A 23,168-nucleotide genomic window follows, 5' to 3' on the forward strand; every position below is an offset into this window, starting at 1 on the left:
AAGTAGACAGAAAGGTTGGAGAATCAGGAGAATATCTGTTACAAAATAGAGGCTGAGTATAAACAGCTTGCCCCTGGTCTTGCAGGCCCCTGGTCTTGCAGGCCCCTGGTTTTGCAGGCCGTAAGGAATGAAGCTGGAATTAAACCTCTGGCAGTTTAATTCCAAGACAGATCTCTTAATCACTGGGCAGTACTGCCAGTCATGACAGAGCACAGAAGTCACCCAAGCAAGTTTCCAGCAGTCAGAGAGGGGGATTTAGAGTATGATCAGAAAGATTATCCCGGGGGGGAAGTAGGTGAGAACGGGTATAAAGCTCAAATTGGAGGCAGGAAGTTGTGGGACTACTCAGTCGCCTTCTCAATATCCTCTTCCTAGACCTTTGCCTTAATATAAAAAGTTCCCTTCTCAGATTCTTTTTTGTTTTCCACATGGTTTCAAAGAAAAAGACCTAGTCCATTTTTAAATGAACGAGGTTTCATTTGTATCCAGCTTTAGTCTGGGTAGTAACTCCCACCTCAGAAACTTACCAGGTTTCAGGTCGATGACACCCAAACCTAAACTCAAAGCTCCCACCACCCGTCGTTTTACCTTAGGGATGTTTTAACCTCAAGAACTGTAGCGAGGAAGTCGGATTTCCACATACTATGGAAATATCCCCCAAATCATACCGTTACAGTGAAAAACAAAACAAACATAACATTTTGATCCCATTTCTGTAAATAACAATACATAGTACCTTGGCACTGAAAAACATTTGGAGTAATCTACTTTAATCGATCACGAGTGGTTATCTCTGGGGGCTGTGGTTATGGGCATTTTTCACCCCGTAATTCGTATTTTTACGCACATGCAGTAATCAGGGGGAACATTTTTCGGACCATGCTGGAAGCAGATGTTGTCTTCTCGGCTGGAATGAGTTCCTTAATAGCGGATCACACTCACAAGTATATATAAGCGAATAGTAGGGCTCACTAAAGTTCTACAACAAACTAATCAATGAATCGAAAAATCAATCAGCGAACACGAGTCCTGACGATCTCACAAAGCTGTGGAGCCGCGCGCACACACACAAATGCACGCATTTTCCAGTTACTGTGCAACACAGAAGCCGTAAAGAAGGCCGGTCGATTCGACTCTCTTCCCTCCGTCAGCCCACATTACGATTCTAAAAATCCCGATTACGATTAAAAGTGTCCCAAGGGCAAGAAAGTGCAGCTTGTTTCAGCAGTCCTCGCTAACACGAACTCCCTCCGGCCATGGGAGAAGTCGGGGGCTGGGAAACAGAGTTGGAGTCGGCCTTGGTCCGCCGCGTTGTTCGGGGGAGGCGAAGCCCGCCAGCAAGAAGAAGCGGTTAGGGCCGTTACTCACCATTTCTCGGGACGCCGAACTGGGGCTGGCGGAGAACCGAATTGAAGAGCATCTGGGCCAGAGGAAAAGGTTCAACTGACAGAAAAGTCGTGAAAATGCCCCCCAGCTTCAGCAGAAATCGTATCTTGCGCCCCTCAGAACACGACTAGTTATTGCCTCCAACTCCCGCCACTGTAAGCCCCGGCCACCAAACTCCCCGCCAAACTGACGTCACGCCCTCTGATTGGCTCCCGCCGCGGCGTCCGGGCGCCTCCGAGTCACTTCCCCCTTCCAATCCCCGCCTCCTTTTCTCCGAGCCGCGGGAACCCAGAGTTCAGGAGCTCCCTGAGCGCCTGCGCGGGGGGCCGCAGAGGCGCTGGCGAACGGCGGGGTGACCAGGGCGCATGCGTAACAGGGCTTGACAGAGCGCGGAGGAAAAATCCGCGAGAAGGTGGTGGAAGAAGATGGCGGTGCTGGGGCAGAGTTTGCAATCTTTTTAAATAGGCTAGTCGAGTGACTATTCGGGTCATGGCGTCAAACTCAACTAAGTCTTTCCTGGCAGATGCCGGCTATGGCGAACAGGAGCTGGATGCTAACTCTGCCCTTATGGAATTAGACAAAGGTATTCGAAAGAGCGGGCTGAGCGGGGGAAACGGGCGTGGGGGACAATGGCGCCACCAGGCGGTGGTAGCCGCCAGTCAGGCGCATGCGCCTAGCTTCCCTGGGCGGGGGCGAGGGCGGGCACCTGTGAGTCCAGAGCATTTGCAGGTTTGGGAGATTGCAGGAAAATTGCAGCGTTGCTATTTTGGCTTTGCACCAGCTGAATAAGTAGAGAGCTCCAGTGACGGGCCGTGTTTGACCGCTTGAGGGCACAGTCCCCCGATTTTCCAAGCAGTTTGTAAAAATGCTACATTTAAATTGTGAAATTATTTGTCAGTAGGTTCAGTTGAAACAAGGTCTTCATCAAGAGTGCTGAATAATAATCTTGCACCCACTTTATAACGATGTATTTTATTAATGTAACTCCTACCTACGGGTTACTAGACATTAAATACGACCAAGAAAATCCGAAAAGCATAGCTCCACTTCCGTTTAAATTCCACGAGTTCTGTTTTCCTGTGGGAGGAGGGGTGGGAGGTGTAGGGCCGCTTGGTTGTAGTGAAAGGAGCTTGGGACTTAGACTGAGTCGAATTCGAGTGCCACCGATTTTAGAATCATGGGCAGGTCACCTGACTTCACCCAACCTTGTCTTTTTTGTCTGCAGAGTAGGAACAGTACCACTGAGCTTGCAAGACTGTTGTAATATTAGGCGATAAAATTGTATGCAGAAGAATTCATTATTATAAAGAGAAGCCTTCTTAGATAAGGCTATGGGAGGCAGATGCAAATATTTGACAGTAAAGAACTCAAGTACTTAACCTTTGTTTCAGTGATTTTTATTGAATGGGGGAAACATTTGTCACCTGGTATATACGGTTAATTCTTCATTAACCATAACCAATATATAATACATTGAGAATTGGGACTACAGATTAGAAGGATCTGTCTTTAAGTCCACTTTGAGCCGGTTCCCAGCTAACTTTCTTGGGATTTCATTTTTTTGTTTTCTAACCTGTAAACATTTCTAGTGGGTAGGTCTAGATAAGAGTTTCTCAGACTTTTTAAAAAGCTTTTAACTCCTTTTGATTAACATAAAAATGTCACAGCACTCCAATGAGATATTCCTTTGGTTGAGTCACTTAGTGCATCCCCATCAGTCAAGAAAATAATGTTGAACTTTTTACTTTCTCTTACCAAAGCTGTAGGGCTTTTCCCCTATGAAATATAAAATTATAATATTAAATGTGTTTTTTAAACACTGCATAACCTTTTCCTTTCCAGTCTGGAAATTTCTTCCTTATTCCCCAGAGAGAGTTGCAGGTCCACATATCTAATAACCCCACCAAATCTAAAGACATTTTCTACCACTCTCGGCCAGGTGGGCTTATATCATAATGATGGTGAGATGGGTTGGAGAGCAAAGGTCAGGATCAGACTCTGAGATGTCAGAAAATCTAGAATTGTTTAATTCCTAAAAATTTGCCATTGTGTTAAGGAAAAAAACCCCACAATTTTTGCTTCTTAGAAGTTGAAATAGAAACATTTCAGAACTGTAAGAAATAAATGGATGGCCATTGAGTGTTTAAGTATAAACCAGCTGTCAGTCATAGGTGTTAAGTGGTCACTTTCAGTTTGCCCAGGAATACCCCAGGTGAGTATTTCCCAGGTAAGTCTCAGGCTCAGAAAGAAAATTTGAACCATATAAGAACAAAACTTTTGTTCTTTTTCACCTCACCATGCTATATACCTTTTAAAGCTGTTAAGAAATTAGATTTCAGAAATACCCAGTTTCATTAGAATATAGTTCAGTATTTTAACTATTGAGTCATTTCATGCTTTATCTGTTAAAATATTTTTGTTTTATGAGTGGAAGTTCGTAGGGTCAGAAGGCTACAAGTTCTAACTTTCTTTTAAATTCTAGAACATCTAGACGGGAGTTTCCTAAAGTGCATTCCAAGGAATACTGTTTCTGAAGTATTTTATTTAATAGGAGTTTCTTACTCCGTAGCCTCTCTCCCTGTTCTTTCCACCCTCCCCCCAGCACATACAGACACTCACATCCATACATCTGACTTACTTCCTCAGGGTTTGTACTAGGGAAACAGCAACAAAACAAAACAAAGCTCTTGGCTCTATAGAACTTACCTTTTGGACAGAGAAAACAGGCAGTAAGCAAATATAGTAAGCATATATTTTGACAAGTAGTGATAACATTCTGTAGAGAAAAATGAAACTAATGAAGGGGGCTAGAGAAAACTGGGTGTGGGATTGGGGTTGGTTTGTTATCTTATATAGGATAGTCAGGAAATGTCTTACTGGTCAAATAGAGGAAGAGCAAGTGCAAAGGTCCTGAGGTTGGAGCCTGTTTTGCATGCCATTCCTGGAGTAGAATGATAGACATTAAAGATAAAAAGATAACCAGAAGCCAGTTCGTGTAGGGCAGTACAAGTCATTGAAAAACTGGCCTTAATTCTGAGTGAAATGGGACACCATGGAGGATTTTCAGCAGAGCTATGGCATAGCTGACTTAACATTGAGAAGATCAATTTGGCTGTTGTGTTGAGGCTACATTGACATGGAGGGCCAGAGATGAAAGTAGGGAAACTAGTGAGGATGCAATTGTAACAATCCAGGGGTGGAAAATAGTGGCTTGGGCCAGGCTGGTTTTAGTGAGGGTGTGTGAAATGCTGAGGTTCCAGACATATATATATATATATATATATATATATATTTAAAGATTTTATTTATTTATTTGACAGACAGAGATCACAAGCAGCAGAGAGGCAGGCAGAGAGAGAGAGGAGGAAGCAGACTCCCCACTGAGCAAAGAGCCCAATGCAGGGCTCGATCCCAGGACCCTGAGATCATGACCTGAGCCGAAGGCAGAGGCTTAACCCACTGAGCCACCCAGGCGCCCCCCCCTTTTTTTTTTGGTTCCGGATATATTTTTAAGGTAGAGCCAATAAGATTTGCTAATGAATATGCTGAGAATGTGAGAATTAGTGGTCAGGAAAAATTTAGAGGTTTTGGTCTGATCTAGAAGTATATATTGCCATTTATTGAGTGAATGAAAGTGAAATCAGTTTGGGACTGCTAAATTTGAGACATCCCTTAGTCATCCAAATGGAGGTGTTGAGTAGGCAGTTACAGATGTGTACAGATGTGACACTTGAACTGCATTGTAAAGTAACAACGATGGCACCAGTGTCCTAAGATACACACTTGGGAAATGTCATTTATAACCTGTTGCGCTTTGTTCTGAGCCTTTTGAACAAGCATGGCAGTAAGCTATTTGTTTCTGATCTTTCTAGGAATAAATGGATGCTGTTTTGAAGCTGAGTCAAGTCCATTCCTTCAGGATGTAGTTAGCAACACAGGAAAATAATCACGTGATAGCCATTCATTCATCCAGCAGATATTTGCGGATCACCTACATTGTGTTAGTCACCGTACTCAGAGTTGGGGCTATATTAGTGAACAAAACAGCTTTCAGAAGAAAGCAGGGCTAGATGAAATATGGCTTTGTTGGTCAGGACAAGAAAGTTTGGATTTTATGCCAAGTGCATCGAGAAGACAAAGTCTTTAAGCAGAGGATTGATTTGGATTGGTTTACATTTTTATAGATCATTCTAGCTGCTACGTAGAGGTCTTTCTATCCCCTTTTTAGAGCTTTAAGCAGTTAATCATGCCGACTGAGTTTCTGTGAAGACTAAGCATATACAGAGTTAAGTGTTACAATCAAGTATGACTTCTATTTATCTGACACATTTAATAATATGGATAATCATTAATGTAGGCGTTATAAAGGACATATCTGACATAAATTAATCAGTATAACTTTTTCACTAGTGTAAGTTCTGCATAGTCTGAACTGACCGAAGGTGTCCTGATGATTTAGGGAAACCTATGCAAGATCTCCTCCCCCCCCCCCCCCCCCCCCGAGTGAAAAGGAGAGAGTCTCCTTTAAATGACATCCCTCAGCCTATCTCATTCCTGTGAGGTGGCCTGAAAGGATGAAGTGAAAGAGTGACAGGGAAGGGAGTGGTTCCCTTTCTTGCCCCTGGGCTGCGGGAAGGGAGGAAATACAGAAGATGGAGTCGTACTTGAGGTGTCGGGGAGCTTACGGCTGCATGAAAAGTGTGATGGGGAGTTCAATGAAAGATTAAAATATGAAATGGAAAATTGATATAAAGCAGGACAATGCTGTATTCTCCGTATTTCCCCTCACTTATATCCTAAAACGTGAATTTTCAGACTGTGAAAGAGACCAGTGATTGCTGTGATACCATCCATATTGGGACAGATGTGGCTGGTGTTAGGATGAACAAATAGGAAGCTTTGGAAGTATCTCCATGCCCCCTGCTAAAGAGAGAGAGGCCCCTGCAGCGAGGTCTGTACAGGTGACTAATTCCATCCCATAAGTGATTGATTCACAGATGGACACGTGACCCACACTGAGTCAACCAAATTCTTGAGAATCTGTGTCACCAGACCGTATTTTGTCTGACAGTGTCAAGAAGTGGACCTGTAAGGTCATGTGGAATTGACAGTCTTAACATCTCAACTCCTGATGGGCGATCCCTTGATGGGCGATCCCTTGATGGGTCATGAGCTAGTCCAAAAACCCAAGGCCCTTTTTCAGTTCTTACTGAAATCCGCAGACTCATTTTTATAGATGGCTAAGAGCTACTGTCTTGTAACTTACAAAATGAATTGTTAAATATTCCTGAAAGTTTGTATTCATATATAAACTAATTTGTTGATGATTCTAAATCAGTATTCTGTGTGCATGCCATACAGTATTGCACACCTTCCACCATGTGCATTTAGAATTTGTGAAATTCAGGTGAAGGGTGTTTTATTATTATCAGTTGAGTTGACTATCATTTCAGTTTTTTCTATTCCTGCTTTTTAAATATAATTTTCTGAGACTTGCCATTATTGATTTACTAAGCTATGGGTTGTTAGGTTCCCTTATAATGTGTGGTGCATATTTGTGTTGGTATTTTTCCTGCTCTTACCCCCATTTTTGATGAGTACACTTTAAGAAATATATGTGTTATGGTTATTCTTTGAGTCATCCTCACTCCTTAGCTGAAGCGAATGCATATAACAAACTCTCCTAGAATGTGCTTGTAAGGTAATGTGCATTAGCAGTGTTTCTCGTAATGGTTCTCGTCATGGTGGTGGTCACTTAGCATCTTGTGATCACTCCTGTGCTTGAGGAATGACCCACATTATATGCCCACCTCACAAGGGTGGAAGCAAAAGCTCACCTTCCTGGCTTCCTTTTCAAGAGCATAGGATATGACCTTAGCCCTGCTGGTCAGACAGACCTCCTCTGGGCTCTGCTCAGGAGTTCAGCAGTGTAAGAAGGCATAGTTAGAGAGCACGGTCAAAGTTCTGTGCCCTGGCAGCCACGGCAGCTGTGATGTTTCTAGGGGACAGTAGCAGCAATGGCTACAGGGTTCCTGGGTGTCAGTAGAGCTGATTGTAGCATCATCTGTTTCACCTGTTTCCTAGCAACAGGACTTATCATCTAATCAGTCTGGCAGTGTGATATTAGGTGTTCTTAGATGTTTAGCCTTGAAACTGTTTGTTAGGTTTTTAATAAACTCATAATCAGCCAGTTAGCTTATATTGCTTGAAGCTAAGAATCCTGGCTGATATATGTTATCTGGAGATGTGTATTGTTTTGAAAACTTGATTACTGTACATAACAGTCCCCAAGTTTACCATCATTTAGTTATTCTCCCTCAGTTCCCTGGAATTTGTCTTTTCCTCAGAATTACATCACTCTAAACTCGCAATTTAAATATCCCTTTTAAAATCTTAACCTCTGTCCTCTAGTTAGTTACTTTCTCGAGATGTGTTTTAGCATAATTAATAGTTGAGGACTGCAGGCTCTAGAGCCAGATTGCCGGAATGTGAATCCCATGTCTGCCATTTATTGGCCATTATTTCTTAGGCACATTGCATAACCAGTCTTTGCCTGTGTCTGTCATCTTTAAAATGGGGATGATAATAGTACCTAACTTCTAGGATTGCAGTGAGAGTTTAATTCATGTAAAGTGCTTAGTAGCATGGCACAGGATATGAGCCATCACCATCATCATGAGTAACTGCTATATTGATCATTCTTTACTTTCATTCAGACCTCCGTACATTCACCTGTCTCCTTTGCCCTACCCATCAGCCTCTCCCTGTTGTTTCCTCTGTATCAAGCTTCGATTTCATGGTGCCACATTTTATTAACTTCATTAACTTTCTTACCTGCACTTAATTTTATTTACTTAGTTTTTTAAAAAGATTTTATTTATTCATTTGAGAGAGAGAGAGAGAGGTAGCATGAGCAATGGGAGGGACAGAGGGAGAAACATACTCCCCGCGGAGTAGGGAGCCTGGTGTGGGGTCCAGTCCCAGGACCCTGGGATCATGACCTGAGCCAAAAGCAGACACTTAACCAACTGAGCCACCCAGGTGCCCCCTTGCCAGCACTTTAAATTCTCATCCAAGATTCTCTTCTAGTTTATGTGTGCCCAAAGGCAGCCAGAAATTGCTAGAGAAAGATTGTAGGGTACGTAGCTATTATCAGAAATGATAGCAAACCCAAATGGGCCTTCTACACAGACCCGTAATACTACAGTGTTTCTTTGGTCAAGACTCCCACCTTCTTTAGTGACATTAAAGATCTTTAAAATTTTCAAAACTAGAAATTCTGGGTTTTATGTGAAGTCTCACTTCATTTTTAAAATTTGCCAATGAATTCAAAGCCTTTAAGAAACATTGTTATCTATCAGATGAAATTTGTCTGAGGGCCAAATTCAGTAAACTATTAGCTTTCTAACTCCAGTCTAGGCAGGGCCATTAAATAAAAGGGAAGTGGTAGAGGATAGCTTAAGGCTCTTTAAGTTCCTGCCTCCTCAAAGTAGCTAAACACATCCCTGGGCGCCAGCCTCAGATTTGGTAGGTTTGAGTAGAAGTCTGGCACAGGTATATTTGAAAAGTTTTACAGATGTTTCTGATACAGAAGCAGAGCTGAAAACCACTAGCCTAGCAAAATATTCTGCACATATTAAGTGCTTAAACAGTCTAGAATAATAAATTTCACTGCTCTCAAATGAAATTTGAATGTATAAGCAATTTACAGACAACCTATTTTAGTTCTCCCTAGCCTACCTGCATGTTGCAACTGATTTAAGCACTGTTTAATTACAGGCACCGAAAAGAAAGAAAGCTCTGTTTCTTTGGCGGGAGAATACAAAGAAAGATGTAGAAACAGCAGTCGCATCCCTACACCTTAATTTCTGGTTTTAGAACAAGATCTGACTGTGCTGAGTGCCTGTTTTCAGGTGCTTGCCTTATTCTAGAATTGAAATTGGCCCAGAGCAAACAAGATTGGTACATACCACCCCAGCCTAGGATTCTTGCTGAATCTTAGGTCTTAATACATTTCTTTCTTCTCTGGCTCCTTAACTTCTGTCCCTCAGAGCCAGTCTTGCTTCTTGTTTCTTTTCCCTAAAGCCGTTGTATCAGTTGTTATGCAAGAAGTTTACTACTCTTTATCAGCCCTGTTGTAGGAATGAGGGTCTATTTTATCTTAAGGAAGTAAAATTTGACAGTATTAGAGAAATCAAAACATTTCTCTGGCCAGATTCAAAATTAACTTTGGTACACTTTAAGTCATCGTGTTTAAACCAATGAATGTGGTCTGTGGTTGTGGTTTGTTTTTTTTTTTTTAAAGATTCTGTTTATTTATTTGACAGATAGAGATCACAAGCAGGCAGAGAGGCAGGCAGAGAGAGAGGAGGAAGCAGGCTCCCTGCTGAGCTGAGAGCCCGATGTGGGGCTCGATCCCAGGACCCTGGGACCATGACCCGAGCCGAAGGCAGAGGCTTTAACCCACTGAGCCACCCAGGCGCCCCTGTGGTTGTGTTTTTTAAGGGAAAGTGAAACATCATATTCTGTCTGCATGGGCTGCCTCCTACTTTACCTTTTTCATCCCAACCAAGGTTAATTCATTACAAACAGAACTTAATCCCTTCTGCATCACTCAACTACAGGCAGCAAGAAGAGGAAAAAAGTCCGATTACTGTGGATTGTCCCACCAGATTCCCCCAGCACACACACACACACAAACACATCGGTTCCTTTGTTTTCTCACCTCCATCCTCAGACTTGGCCCTTCTTCTTCTCCCCTTCCCTTTTGCCCTTACTGTCCTGTGTGTGTGTCCTGTGACCCCTTTGTCAAGTCAGGTCTTTAGAAGAGCTTTTAAAGCTCCGTGAGCCACTGCCAGTTACCTACAACATTTCCATTGGCACTGTGTTTGGTTGGAGACCGACTCCAGGACATTTAGTGGCAGTTTTTCTGTGTATGGAGGTGGGGGGTAGGGGAAGAAAGGAGCAGGCAAAGAAGGGCTATGTTCTAAATATCTCAATTAGAAACTTGAATTAATTTTCCCATAGGAACTTTCACTATAAGTGGTTATTGGATTCTGGAACATGATGAGCGCTAATAGTGCTGTTTTTTTTCCTGCAAGGAAATATATTCCAAGTACCAAATAACCAATGTGAGTGCATTTATAGAACTCAAACCATTAATAAGTTGTAGGAATTGCCTGTGCAGATTTACTCTGTGGTTGTCTTTTGTATTGAAACATAGTGACAATCAATCAAGAGTCCTCAGATGAATATTTCCTTGTCATTTTTTAAAAGTGAGCAGAGTTTATTGAACAGAATATTCTAGAGCACTTATTCTTGTATGAATGTGGATATAATTAGCATTTTATAAGTGCTAAAATACTAAAAAATATTTGAAATTTATGCTCTTAATACCATATTATGATATTCATTCTAAATGAATATTTTTTAGGGATTGAATGTTATCTTTGTTTGTTGGGGTTTTTTTACATTTTTAAAGTCAGATTTATTTAGGTATAATTTATAGATAATAAAATAGATACAGTCATGAAACCACAGCCACAGTCAAGACACAGAACATTTCCTTCACCCCAAAAACTTTGCCTGTATCCCTTTGCAGTCTATTTTCTTTCTCTAGCCCCTGACAACCACTGATCTGTTCTCTGTCCCAAAGTTTTGCCTTTTCTCAATTGTCCTATAAAATAGCCATGCAGTATTGTAGTCTTTTTGGGGTCTGACTTCTTTTACTTAGCACAGTGCTTTTGAGATCTACCCTGTTGTTGCATGAATCAGCAGCGTTTCCTTTTCATTGCTGGCTGGTAGCCCATTGTATGGATCGACCACAGTTTGTCTATTCATTCACCAGTTGATGGACATTTGGGTGGTTTCCAGTTTGGGGCTATTACCTGGCTGTGAGCATTTGAATACAAATCTTTGTATGGACATGAGTTCTCAAAGCACGTGGATAAATATTTAGAAGGGGGATTGTTGATTTTTAGTTAAGCATATGCTTATCTTTATAAAAAACAGCCGAACTGTTTTCCAAAGAAACATATAGTTTTACATTCCCACCAACAATATATGAGAGTTATAGTTGCTCCGTATCCTCCTGAGCACTTGGTATGTCAGTCTTAAAATTTGTTGCCATTCTAGTGGATACGTAGTGGTATCGCAATGTAGTTTTTAATTTATATTTCCCTGATGACCAGCAATGTTGAACATTTGTTAACTTCCGTGTATTTCCATGTATATGAAGAAATTCATATTTCTTTTTTAATGAAATTTCTCTTCAAATCTCGCCCATTTCAAAAATCAGGGTGTCGGGGCGCCTGGGTGGCTCAGTGGGGTTAAAGCCTCTGCCTTCAGCTCAGGTCATGATCTCAGGGTCCTGGGATCAAGCCCCGCATCAGGCTCTCTGCTCAGCAGGGAGCCTGCTTCCCCCGCCAGCTCACTCTCTCTGCCTGCCTCTCTGCCTACTTGTGATCTCTGTCTATCAAATAAATAAATAAAATCTTAAAAAAAAAATAAAATCCTTAAAAAAAAAATCAGGGTGTCATCTTGTTGAGGCATGAGAAGTATGGATGCTGCCTGTGGGGGTATTGGGTGGAGGCTTGAGTCGTGGGTTGTGAATTCACCCAAGGCAGAACGAAGGAGACAGTAGCTCACTGAATACAGCAGAGGAGACTGTGAGGCAGCACTGCTGGAGAGGGAGTGTGGCGTAGTGGGGGAAGTGAGCAGGCATGGGAACTATGGGATTTTTCTTTTTCGGTACCTCTGCCTGGTTGTAAGTAGCCCATCAGTCAGCTAGGGCTTATGGATATTCTGAGGTGGGTCATTCAGCTCAGTGGTCACTGTGGGCCCCTTTACCTTACTCAGTTTCCACTGCTCAAGCCTGTGGCCTAAAAGCGGCCTCCACATCGTCCTTTATGATAGGTGTTCTGTAAATATTTTCTTCTGGTGTGTGGCTTGTCTTGTCATTCTCTCCGCAGTGTCTTTTGAAGAGCATAAGTTTTTAATTTTGATGGGAGTTTCTCACTTTTTTATTTTATGACTTACGTTTTTTGTGTTTTATCTAAGAATTCTTTGCTCAACCCAAGCTCATAAAGATTTCCTGTGTATTTTCTTTTTATGGTTTATAATTTTAGCTCTTACATTTGGGTCTGTGGTTCATTTTGAGTTCATTTTTGTATATGGTGCAAATTAAGGATCGAGGTTTTATTTATTTATCTTTTTGCTTATGGATTTCCACTTGTTCCAGGACATTTTGTTAAAAAGAGTATCCTTTCCCCCATTGAATTATCTTGGCCCCTTTGTTAGGCCGTTGGTTTGAGATCTTTCTTCTTTCCTAATATTAAGTACTTGATATTATAAATATTTCTTCAAGAACTGCATCGGCCGCATCACACAGATTTTGCTTTCGTTTTCTAATTTCCCTTTCACCTATGGCTCATTTAGAAGTTGTTCCATTTCCAAATATTTGGGCATTTTCTAGATATTTTTCCTCCTAGCAATTTCTAATTTAATTCCACTATGGTCAGAGAACATAACAAAGTATGGTTTCAGTCCTTTTAAATTTACTGAGGTTTATTTTATGGCTCCAAGTATCCTTAAAATACTCAACCTTTTTTTTGAGAAAAAAAAATCTTATTTCCTTTTCATTATCTTATATCTCAAGTGGCAGTTTACCAAGTTACTATTTTATAGGCCATGTTTTTTGTTTGTTTTGTTTTAAGCTCATGAATTACAGTTGTACCTCACCTAATCGTGAATGACTGTTATTTTATGGCTGTGGGATGCCGTGTGGGTATTTGCTATTTCTGCCTTCTTGTAGCCACAGGTTTCTAAGCTGTTCTCCCATTTTTGTGCTTTTCATAGGTCTAAGATCCGGCAAACTTGGTGAACAGTGTGAAGCAGTTGTTCGCTTTCCCAGGCTCTTCCAGAAGTATCCATTCCCTATTCTCATCAATTCTGCATTCCTAAAGTTAGCAGATGTTTTCAGAGTTGGGTAAGTCTTTGTAAAGCCTCAGTGTCCAAAATTACTTTGCTCAGATTTCTCTGTTTATGATGCTGTGGTCTTTATTGTTTTTGCTCTTCTGGACTTCCACATGGTTAGTGACCATTTTAGTGGATGTATGGAGCAGTCTGCAAAACTTTTTGGTGTGAAATGTAATGGCATTTTAAGCAGAAATGAAGTGACAAGTCAGAGAGGACTTATTTCTTTGGGGAACAGAATAAATCCAATTAAGATCATCTTAATGTATATATTATTGCATCTTTTGGAAGTATCTGTGGTTTGCACATTGTTCTGAGAAGTTCCTGATTTAGTAACTTATTTTATAACACAAGATTACATGTTACTGTGAAGTGGCTGAAACATTGAAAGACTGGATAAATACCTTTCAGATGTCTTTTTCTCCCCACCAGTCCCTCTCCTGCTTCTTTCCACCGTTTTCCATGCACTTGTGTGTTTATACACACACCAAGTCAGACTTGAAGAAGAGATGTGTAGAATTAGCTTGAGGGAAGAGGAAGATCATCTGACCTCTTGGCCTTGGTCATAATATGATGGAGGAGATTTAATTCATCCCTAGGGCTTCTCTTTCTGTCACTGCTATCTTGGTGTCCTGCAGCAGGGCTGCAGACGTTGCTAACTGCTTATGCTTCATATTCTAAGTGTAGGCTTCATGCCACCAAATACTGTATGATTCCTACTTGGAGCCCCCGTTTTCTCTAAGTACATCAGCAGAGCAATGTCTCCAAACTCCAGACTCCTGACAGCTCTCACATGATCTCCTCTGATCTTGTGTATGTTATTTTGGCTCCACATTCCTTTCTGATACTTGAGTGTTTGCTCCTTTGTGTTCTCCTTTCCGTAAAATATGCTTAGAGCTCTTGGCCTTGGCTTTAACCTTTCTCATCCTTCCTTCTAATACATGTCTGAGGATATCGGATAACATCCAGGCAACTGATAAAATAGACACATCGGAAAGGATTGAAGATGGAATTAGTTCTGTCCACTGTGGGAGGAGAGAGAGACAGAACTGTAAATGCTGAGTTACAGGACATCTACTATCTCCTCTAACAGACTTGAGTTTTTTATTTCCTTTCAAATGTATTGTAAATGTTTGCCAAGGCAGTTCTATCAGTTCATACTTTCACTAAGATCGCATACCTAATGACCACAACCTAGTCAGCCCGGGCTGTTAGCTTTATTACTTCTGATTTGCTAGGTTTAAAATGGTACTTCATTGTTGTTCTAACTAGCATTTTATAAATAACTTGTGAGGTTGAATATTTTGCCATAGGTCTCATTTTCTTTACTATAAATTTCTATTTCTCTCAATTTTCTTTTTCTATTTATTCCTTAGTTTTTGTCTTATATATAATCTTCTTTAATGAAAATCCTCATACTAAATTTTTGTGGGTAATGTCTGTATTCTTTGATTAGATGAAGACGTGAAGGGGTAATGGGGACATTTATTTCATACATCTGTAATAATATGAGTAACTAACATTTACTGAGCTCTTTCTGTGCATCCAATGCTGTTCTCATTTGCACGTGTTTTCACATGTGAGTTAAGTACTGTGATCAGCATTAGATAATTGAGGATATTGAATTGAGCAAAGAAGTTAAACTTGTCATAGTGATAATACAGTCAGAGAGAGAGACAGAGCCAAGATACCAGTCTTGGCAGTTGGTCGCCAGAGTGTGTGATATATTACCTTTCTGACAGTTTGAACATTTGTGTTTATTGTACATAATAAATTTAAGACATACCTGGATGAGCAGTGTGCACAACATGAGAAAATTACTGTTTTTAAGAAGACTGTCGGACATTTGAAAAGGATTCCTTGTTTTGTTTTGGCATTTCAGGTACGCTAACAAGTGCAAAAGCAAAAACTTGAGAATCCCTCTTTTAACATGGTGAAGTGATCAGATGTGCTAACAACTCCCAGAATCATGTCATCTGCAGATCTGGGCCGTTTCTCTTCCTTTTTGATCGGTGTGCTTTCTTTTTCCTCTTCTTAGTGCACCAGCTTGAACTTCCAGCACTGTGTTCTGTAAGAGTAATGAGAGGCCTGTTTGCTTTTCCCCAGGATTCTGGGGAAAGCATTCATTCTTTCGCCACTTTAATATTAGCTATATATAGGCTTTTGGCTTACATTCTTTATCAAGTTAAAGCAGTTTTCTTCTGTTCCAAATTTGATTAGTCATGGATGAGTTATTGAACTTTGTTCATTGTTTTTTCTGCATTGATATGATCATGTAACTTCTTTATCTTATTAATGTTATGAATTATATTGCTTAATTTTTTAATATTAAACCAGCCTGGTATTCCTGGATTGAAAACAATAACAACAACAACAAAAAAGAAAGTGTAGGCTTCCGCTCTTTTAATGATGAGAAATAATAATAGATTGAAAAACATGGGCCTGTTGCTAAAATTTAACGTCATTTTGGTTGCTTTGATTCCTAATTAAATATTCCTTTCCTAAAGTGGTCTAATTTACTTTGTCTCTGGTTCTTCACAGAAACAACTTCCTGAGGCTGTGTGTTCTTAAAGTTACTCAACAAAGTGAGAAGCATTTGGAGAAGATTCTGAATGTGGATGAGTTTGTGAAGAGAATTTTCTCTGTGATTCATAGTAATGATCCTGTAGCAAGAGCCATCACACTCCGGTATACTCTGTTGCTATAATGAATCACCAAAGATTGTTTGAGTTGCAGTTATTTTTTCATTTTTAATGTTAAGAATTTTTTTTTTCAACCAAGACTCCAGGCAGAAATATGGTAACCACCCCAATCTATACCTGCTCTTCTGATACCACCTAGGAAACTGTTTTGGTTGTGAATTATTGCCTAACTTGTGTTTGAAATGTACCTTTTTGTAGGTTGACATTCTGGTCAGCTAACTGGGGTCTGAATCTAGCTTAGCCTCAACTCATTTTGAACTCTTACCTTCCTGATCTTGTTCTGTTTCATGTCAGTTTTTCTGTTCACCCTTGGCTATGTGCTCATTTTTATATGCAGTAACTTATATTTGAACTCCTTGGAGAATGCCAGATGGAACCACTGTAGTTTCTCCAGCCTTTTCTTCTCTTTCCTGGAATCTAAAAACATTTTTTTAAAAAGATTTTATTTATTTATTTGAGAGAGAGAGAGAAAGGGAGCAGGGGTAGGGGCCAAAGAGAAGGGAAAGAGAGAATCTCAAGCAGACTCCTCACTGAGTGGGAGCCCAATGCAGGGCTTGATCCCATGATCCTGAGATCGTGACCTGAGCTGAAATGACGAGTGGGATGCTTAACTGACTGAGCCTTCCAAGCATCTGCCCCCCCCCCCGCATTTTTTGTTTAATTTTGCCAGCATTTCATATTGTAAGCCTTGTATTCAGCTTGAACCATATTATCTTTTTAGGTCTGCTATCTATAGAATGAATGTGTAATTTTTAGACTTTTGAAATTCACTTTCCTCAATTTTAGAGCTCACATCTGACTTGCCTTGTTCAGAAGTGAACCTTCTTTTTAATCATGAAGTCTAGGATGTCACCACTTCTCTCTGCTTTCCCATCAAGAGCCAGGTCTTCCCTCTTGTGCAGAATTAAGTGCTTTTGTAATTCCTCTGCCTTTTGAGTGATTAAATTACGAGCAGAATGTAATATTTTAAAGTTAGTTAATTGGTTTTATCTTTTAAAAACTATATATAATAGAACAGGATTAAATTTAAAGATAGTTTTACCTTTTGATTTAGCAAATTCACTTACCGGAATTTTTTTCTATAAATCATTTCTAGAAGTTGGTGAATATATATATACAGATGATCATAGTATCTTTTTTTTTTTTTTAAAGATTTTATTCATTTATTTGACAGAGGTCACAAGTAGGCAGAGAGGCAGGCACAGAGAGGGGGGGAGGAAGCAGGCTCCCCACTGAGCAGAGAGCCCGACGCGGGGCTCGATCCCAGGACCCCGAGACCACGACCCGAGCCGAAGGCAGAGGCTTAACCCACTGAGCCACCCAGGCGCCCCGCTCATGGTATCTTTTTTGTAAGAAGTGAAAAATTGGGGCAAAACCGTGTATCGATAGGGGAATAATTTATGGGCCACTGTATAACTTTTAAAGAATGAAGTAAGTGTGTATTTAACACAGAGATATTAAGGGGTGCCAGGATAGTGCATTCGGTTGAGCATCTGACTCTTGGTTTTAGCTCAGGCTATATAACTCAGGCTGATGAGATTGACTCTCTTTGGGCTCTGTGCTCAGCGTGGATTCTGCTTTCTGAAGAGAAACTTTCTCTCTCCCTCTGTCCCTCCCACTCGTGCACTCTCTCCCTCAAATAAATAAATAAATCTTAAAAAGAAAAAAAAGTAGTCAAGTGATGTCTGTTTTTATCTCATTTTTATCCATAATATTAATATATGTGTTCATATAGGCTCAGGAAAGAATCTGGAGGCATATATATACTGTTAACAGTGATTATTTGTGGGAGGGGTTATTGGGCTATGCATCACAAGAGACTTTTCTGTGTGGTTTTGCAATGTTTGAATTATTTTCCACAAGCATAGATTTTTTGGGTTTTTGTTTTTTTTTAATCAGAAGACAAAAGAATAGAATTTAGCTAGTGGAATGATTCTATAAATGATTTAGAGCTAGTTTGAGTGTTTTGAGAAGAATATAGATTAATATGTGAATATTCCATTCATTTTGCTCTTTCCAAGTCATGGCAACTGGGTTTTGCCACAATTCTTCATTGAAGAACTATTGCTGTTGATAAAATGAGATTTCTAGAAAGCTTCCAGAAATATTTATTTATTTATTTAGAAAAAGCACTTTAAAGGAAAACAATCAGATTGAAATTATATTTTTCAACATTAACACTTGATGCAAAAAATATTAAAAGAGGGGTGGCTGGGTGGCTCAGTGGTTTGGGCCTCTGCCTTCAGCTCGGGTCATGATCTCAGGGTCCTGGGATCGAGCCCCACGTCGAGCTCTCTGCTCGGAGGGGAGCCTGCTTCCCCCTCTCTCTCTGTCTGCCTCTCTGCCTGCTTGTGATCTCTCTCTCTGTCAAATAAATAAATAAAATCTTTTTAAAAAAAATTTCAAAGAAACTTGAATTGGGGCAACTGGGTGGCTCAGTCAGTTAGGCATCTGACTTTGGCCCAAGTTGTGATCTCAGGGTCCTGGGATCGAGTCCCACGTCTGGCTCCCTGCTCAGTGGGGAGTCTGCTTGTCCTTCTCCCTCTGCCCCCTTGCCTTGCACACACACACACACACACACACACACTCTCTCTCTCTTTCTCTCAAATAAATAAATAAAATTGTAAAAAAGAAATTTGAGCTAAGAATGTTAAGGAGTCCAATCAACACTTAAAACATAGTGCGGGGCGCCTAGCTGACTCAGTTGGTAGAGCATGTGACTCTTGATTTTGGGATTGTAAGTTGAGACCCCTCTTTGGTATAGAGATAACAAAGATAAAATCTTAAAAATAAATAATTAATAAATAAAATGTAGTACAGTTAATAAGATCCTTAGATATACAAGGCCTTAGATGGTTTTGCCAAATAAATAGGGACATGTTTTTTTTTTTTTTTTTTAAAGATTTTATTTATTTATTTGACAGACAGAGATCACAAGTAGGCAGAGAGGCAGGCAGAGAGAGAGAGAGAGGAGGAAGCAGGCTCCCTGCCGAGCAGAGAGCCCGATGTGGGGCTCGATCCCAGGACCCTGAGATCATGACCTGAGCCGAAGGCAGAGGCTTAACCCACTGAGCCACCCAGGCGCCCCAAATAGGGACATGTTTTAAAAACATTCTTGGTGTAGTTACTTTAGGAAGAGGAAAAAACTTGAAGATCAGGAATGAGGGGTGATCAGATCATTTTATAAAGCTTGCAGAATTATAAAGTAAATATCAAATACCAAAAAAATGTATTTGTAACAACTCAAAACTAAAATTCTTTTTTTATCAAATTTTTTTTAAAAATTTATTTATTTGACAGAGATCACAAGTAGGCAGAGAGGCAGGCAGAGAGAGAGGAGGAAGCAGGCTCCCTGCTGAGCAGAGAGCCCAATGCGGGGCTCGATTGCAGAAGGCAGAGGCTTTAACCCACTGAGCCACCCAGGTGCCCCAAATTTTGATATGAGAGTATCAAACCCTTCTCACAAAAATAGAACATTTTTGAGTAGCCTTAAAATTTTTCATTTTTTTCATGATACAAAAAATAAAGTGAAAAAGTATTTTTTAGTTTAATATATTATTTAACGTTATATTATAATGTTTTGAAAATACGATCTTTTAAAAAGTGTAAAGAAAACTAATTTTGCCATTAAAAAAGTAATAAGGACTGAGGCACCTAGCTGGCTTAGTGGGTTAAGCCTCTGCCTTCGGCTCAGGTCATGATCTCAGGGTCCAGGTTTCAAGCCCCACATTGGGCTCTCTGCTCAGCAGGGAGCTTCCTTCCCTCTCTCTCTGCCTGCCTCTCTGCCTACTTGTGATTTCTCTCTCTGTCAAATAAATAAATAAAATCTTTAAAAAAAGTAATAAGGACCATGTCATTTGCTACCTTAATTATGTAAGAAAGAGCATGATTTGTCAAAAAAATTTTTTTATTTTTTTTAAGAATAAAAATATTTACTTTTTTTTTAAAGATTGCTCTTAAGAAGCCAGAAGCCGTTGCTCTTCTGATTTTTTCTCATTACATAGATAAAATTTTTGTCTGTTTTCAAATTTCATATAAGTGGGCTCATACAGTGGGTATCCTTTTGTGTAAGACTTCTTTCACTCAGTGTTTTTGAGCGTAATCTACTTTGTGTGTCAGTAATTTGGTTCTTTGTATTGCTGAGTAGTTTTCCATTGTGTGACTGTGAATCTATCTGTTCTCCTTCTGATGAATGCCTAGGCTGTTTCCAGTTTGGGGATATTATAAATAATAAAGTTGCTCTGAAGACTTGTGAACATGCTTCCCTTTCTGCCAGATATATATGTAGGAGTGAAATTGCTGAATCATGGGGTAGGCGTGTATTTAATTTTTAAGAAACTGCCAGGCCTCTTTCCCAAGTGGGTTTAAACATATTTTTTTCTGACCAACAGTATGTGAGCTCTGGTTGCTTCACCCTTTTGCCAGCCTTTGGTGTTGTCCGTTTTCTTCATTTTAGCCATTCTAATGGGGTGAATAGTGGTTTTGATTTGCATTTCCTTAATGGTAAGGATCACTTTCTCATGTGCCGTTTGATGACAGTTTCTTCTATCTCTTTTTGGGAAGATCTGTTTGAATTGTTTGCCTGTTTTCTTTCATTAGGTTGCTTAGATTTTATTATGTTACTTGGCTTTTTATTACAGAATTTTAAGATTTCTTGATATATTCTAAATACCAGTCCTTTGTCAGATATATGCTTTACAAATCATATTTAAAAATAGAAACTTCTTTTAGGGCCTGAAAGCCATGAACGGAATGCCTACCATTTTTACACTCTTCCTTAAGTTATGTATTAACATTAGTGTTTCTTATGTTTCTAAAATAACATATGCCTCAGAATAAAGATCATTCCAAAGTGGGTAAGTGTCAAAACCAGCCCAGATGCTGGCAGTGTGAAAACAAGTGAGTGTGCTTCTGTGATAGCCACTAACCACTGTACATTGCTTTTAGTTTCTACTACGAGGTCTTCAAAATATTCTGCTTTTAAAAGGGAGAAAGTGCTTTTGTAATTAAAAAAAAAAAAAAAGATGTCAGTTTTTTGAAATCTGATTTGGGAAGCAGTGGCCTGTTCAACTGAAGAGAAGTTTGGCTGGATGTATAGGGAGAACTATCCTGTCCCAATTCACATTCTGATGAGTTGACATTTCATAAATCACTTTACTTGATGTAAAGCAAGAGAAGTGATACCAGCCCTAATGGAGTCACTTATTTCCTATACGGTAAAAGATTTCCTTTTTTCCAAAAAAAAAAAAAAAGTTTTCTGGTCACTATAGAAATATAAGAACCTGGCTATTAAAATCCGTCTTTGAAAATTATGAAGCACATAAGCAAAGGAATGAATATTCCTTTTATCATGAAATACTTGACTACGATACTTTTTTTAATAAAGAAAAAGATATGATACAGACCAATCTTAATGTTTTATAGTAACATGATTTTTCATTGAGGAGCATTGTTATAGCACAGTGAAAAATGAGTCTGTTAAGGAGAAAAAGTCTACAAAGAAAAGATGTGACTGATAAATGATAGATCAACATTAAGTACTCTTGAGTACCCATTGCATAGAAAATTTGGTGTGTGTTTTTAGGAAGATAGATTAAAGTGGGAACTCTGATCTCAAGGAGCTTGCTTTCTAAAAGAATGTATTAATAAGATTACAACATAGGAAGGAGAGCAAAAAGCGGTGCCTCTCAAACACTAAGGAGCTCTTAGAGTCAGAATGATTTAAACTTAAAGAGGAGAAAAGACAAGGAAGAGATAATATTTTAAAGGTGTTTTCTTTTTTTACCCGTTACTTTAGACTCCGTAATTGAAACGAGTGGAAGAAGAAGCTGGGAGGTATTCATAGTGTTTGAAATATAGTGCTATAAATTATTTATAATATTACCAGAAATATTTTCATAAAGTCGTGACCAATGGGAGTATGCCTTTTTTTGCCGTTTTATATTTAAATTTAAATAAACTGTTAATCAAAATGTGTTGATATTAGCCTAATCTAATCTTTCCTTATATAAACTATTATAAGCTGTTTATTTCTTTGGAAAAATATAACTCAATCTAATTTCAAAACCTCATTTTCAAATTGAATACAAATGACATATTTAGCCCATTTTAGTATTTTGTTTGGTATAAACTCAAATACTTATGTCCAATCAAATCTCCATAAGGTAGGTAGGTGGTGACACGTCAAGTTGGAAGGTTACTTAGGACACTGACCAAGAAAGGTTGTCACTGTAGGAACTCTGTTTTGTTTACCGCAGGATTTTGCAGCCCTCAAAAATCCATGCTTTTCTGCTGAAAACATCTTTTCAGGCTTGATCTTATGTAATTTATGTTACAAACAATAGATTTTTTTTCCTTTTCCAAATTTTTCATTTATTATAAAGTAGACTGTTTTTCCAGAATGCTACCATCCTCATCCTTGCAGATTCTGAAATGAGGCCCAGAGAGTTTCCTCTGCCTTTGTTCTCTTGATGTTGAAGACAGATTTGAAAACCATGGTATCAGTATTTAGTGTTACAGAAAAAAAGACTGGGAGTCCTACCTTTTTTACTTTCTGGATCTGCTTAAAAGCAAGAATGTTGTTTTGCTAAAATGGACTTACTTATAGAACATTGGAAAATTGATATTTTGATGCTTTAATAATTGAGAAGTTTCTGGGCTCTATTTGGTAACTGGAAGTTACTTCAGGATGGTAATTTTCAATTTTGCTTATATAAGATAAACCATGTTAATTTTTCTGACATATCAGTGTGAAAAGTGTTTAGAATTTGAGTCCTTGCTTGATTCCTAAAGTTGATGTTTTATTAACCCGAGATTTAAGGGATTATCTGCAAATTTTAATTTTGGCAATCTAGGCTTTGCCTTGCTTCTTCCTCTCTTGATTTTTTGCTTATTGTGTTTCTATTCTTCTTGGATGTCTGTCTCCGTAGGATGTTGGGAAGCCTGGCATCAATAATTCCTGAGAGGAAGAATGCTCATCATAGTATTCGTCAGAGTCTGGACTCACATGATAACGTGGAAGTCGAAGCTGCCGTTTTTGCTGCTGCAAACTTCTCTGCGCAGTCAAAGTAAGCAAAGGGTTTACGTCTTACACAGCTCTAATGCCAA

The 23,168-nt window shown here is 39.4% G+C and overlaps 2 protein-coding genes across 3 annotated transcripts in view; one reads left to right on the top strand and one right to left on the bottom strand.

Moving 5' to 3' along the window:
- Nucleotides 1-1,554, bottom strand: part of DTL (denticleless E3 ubiquitin protein ligase homolog) — a 43,313-nt gene extending 41,759 nt beyond the window's left edge. The window contains exon 1 of one of the 2 annotated variants that reach the window (XM_080824987.1): nucleotides 1,369-1,554. In XM_080824987.1, coding sequence (XP_080681113.1) covers nucleotides 1,369-1,420 — 52 coding nt within the window. In that variant the 5' untranslated portion in view covers nucleotides 1,421-1,554. The remainder of the gene's footprint in view (nucleotides 1-1,368) is intronic. The other variant, XM_080824988.1, reaches the window with a different exon arrangement.
- A 190-nt stretch (nucleotides 1,555-1,744) lies between these two features.
- The window catches only part of INTS7 (integrator complex subunit 7), a 90,566-nt gene continuing 69,142 nt past the window's right edge, over nucleotides 1,745-23,168 (top strand). The window contains exons 1-4 of the mRNA XM_080824120.1: nucleotides 1,745-1,969; nucleotides 13,243-13,372; nucleotides 15,901-16,047; nucleotides 22,991-23,128. Coding sequence (XP_080680246.1) covers nucleotides 1,876-1,969; nucleotides 13,243-13,372; nucleotides 15,901-16,047; nucleotides 22,991-23,128 — 509 coding nt within the window. The 5' untranslated portion in view covers nucleotides 1,745-1,875. The remainder of the gene's footprint in view (nucleotides 1,970-13,242; nucleotides 13,373-15,900; nucleotides 16,048-22,990; nucleotides 23,129-23,168) is intronic.

Source organism: Martes martes, assembly GCF_963455335.1.
Source record: "Martes martes genome assembly, chromosome: 15".
Taxonomy (NCBI): Eukaryota; Metazoa; Chordata; class Mammalia; order Carnivora; family Mustelidae; genus Martes; species Martes martes.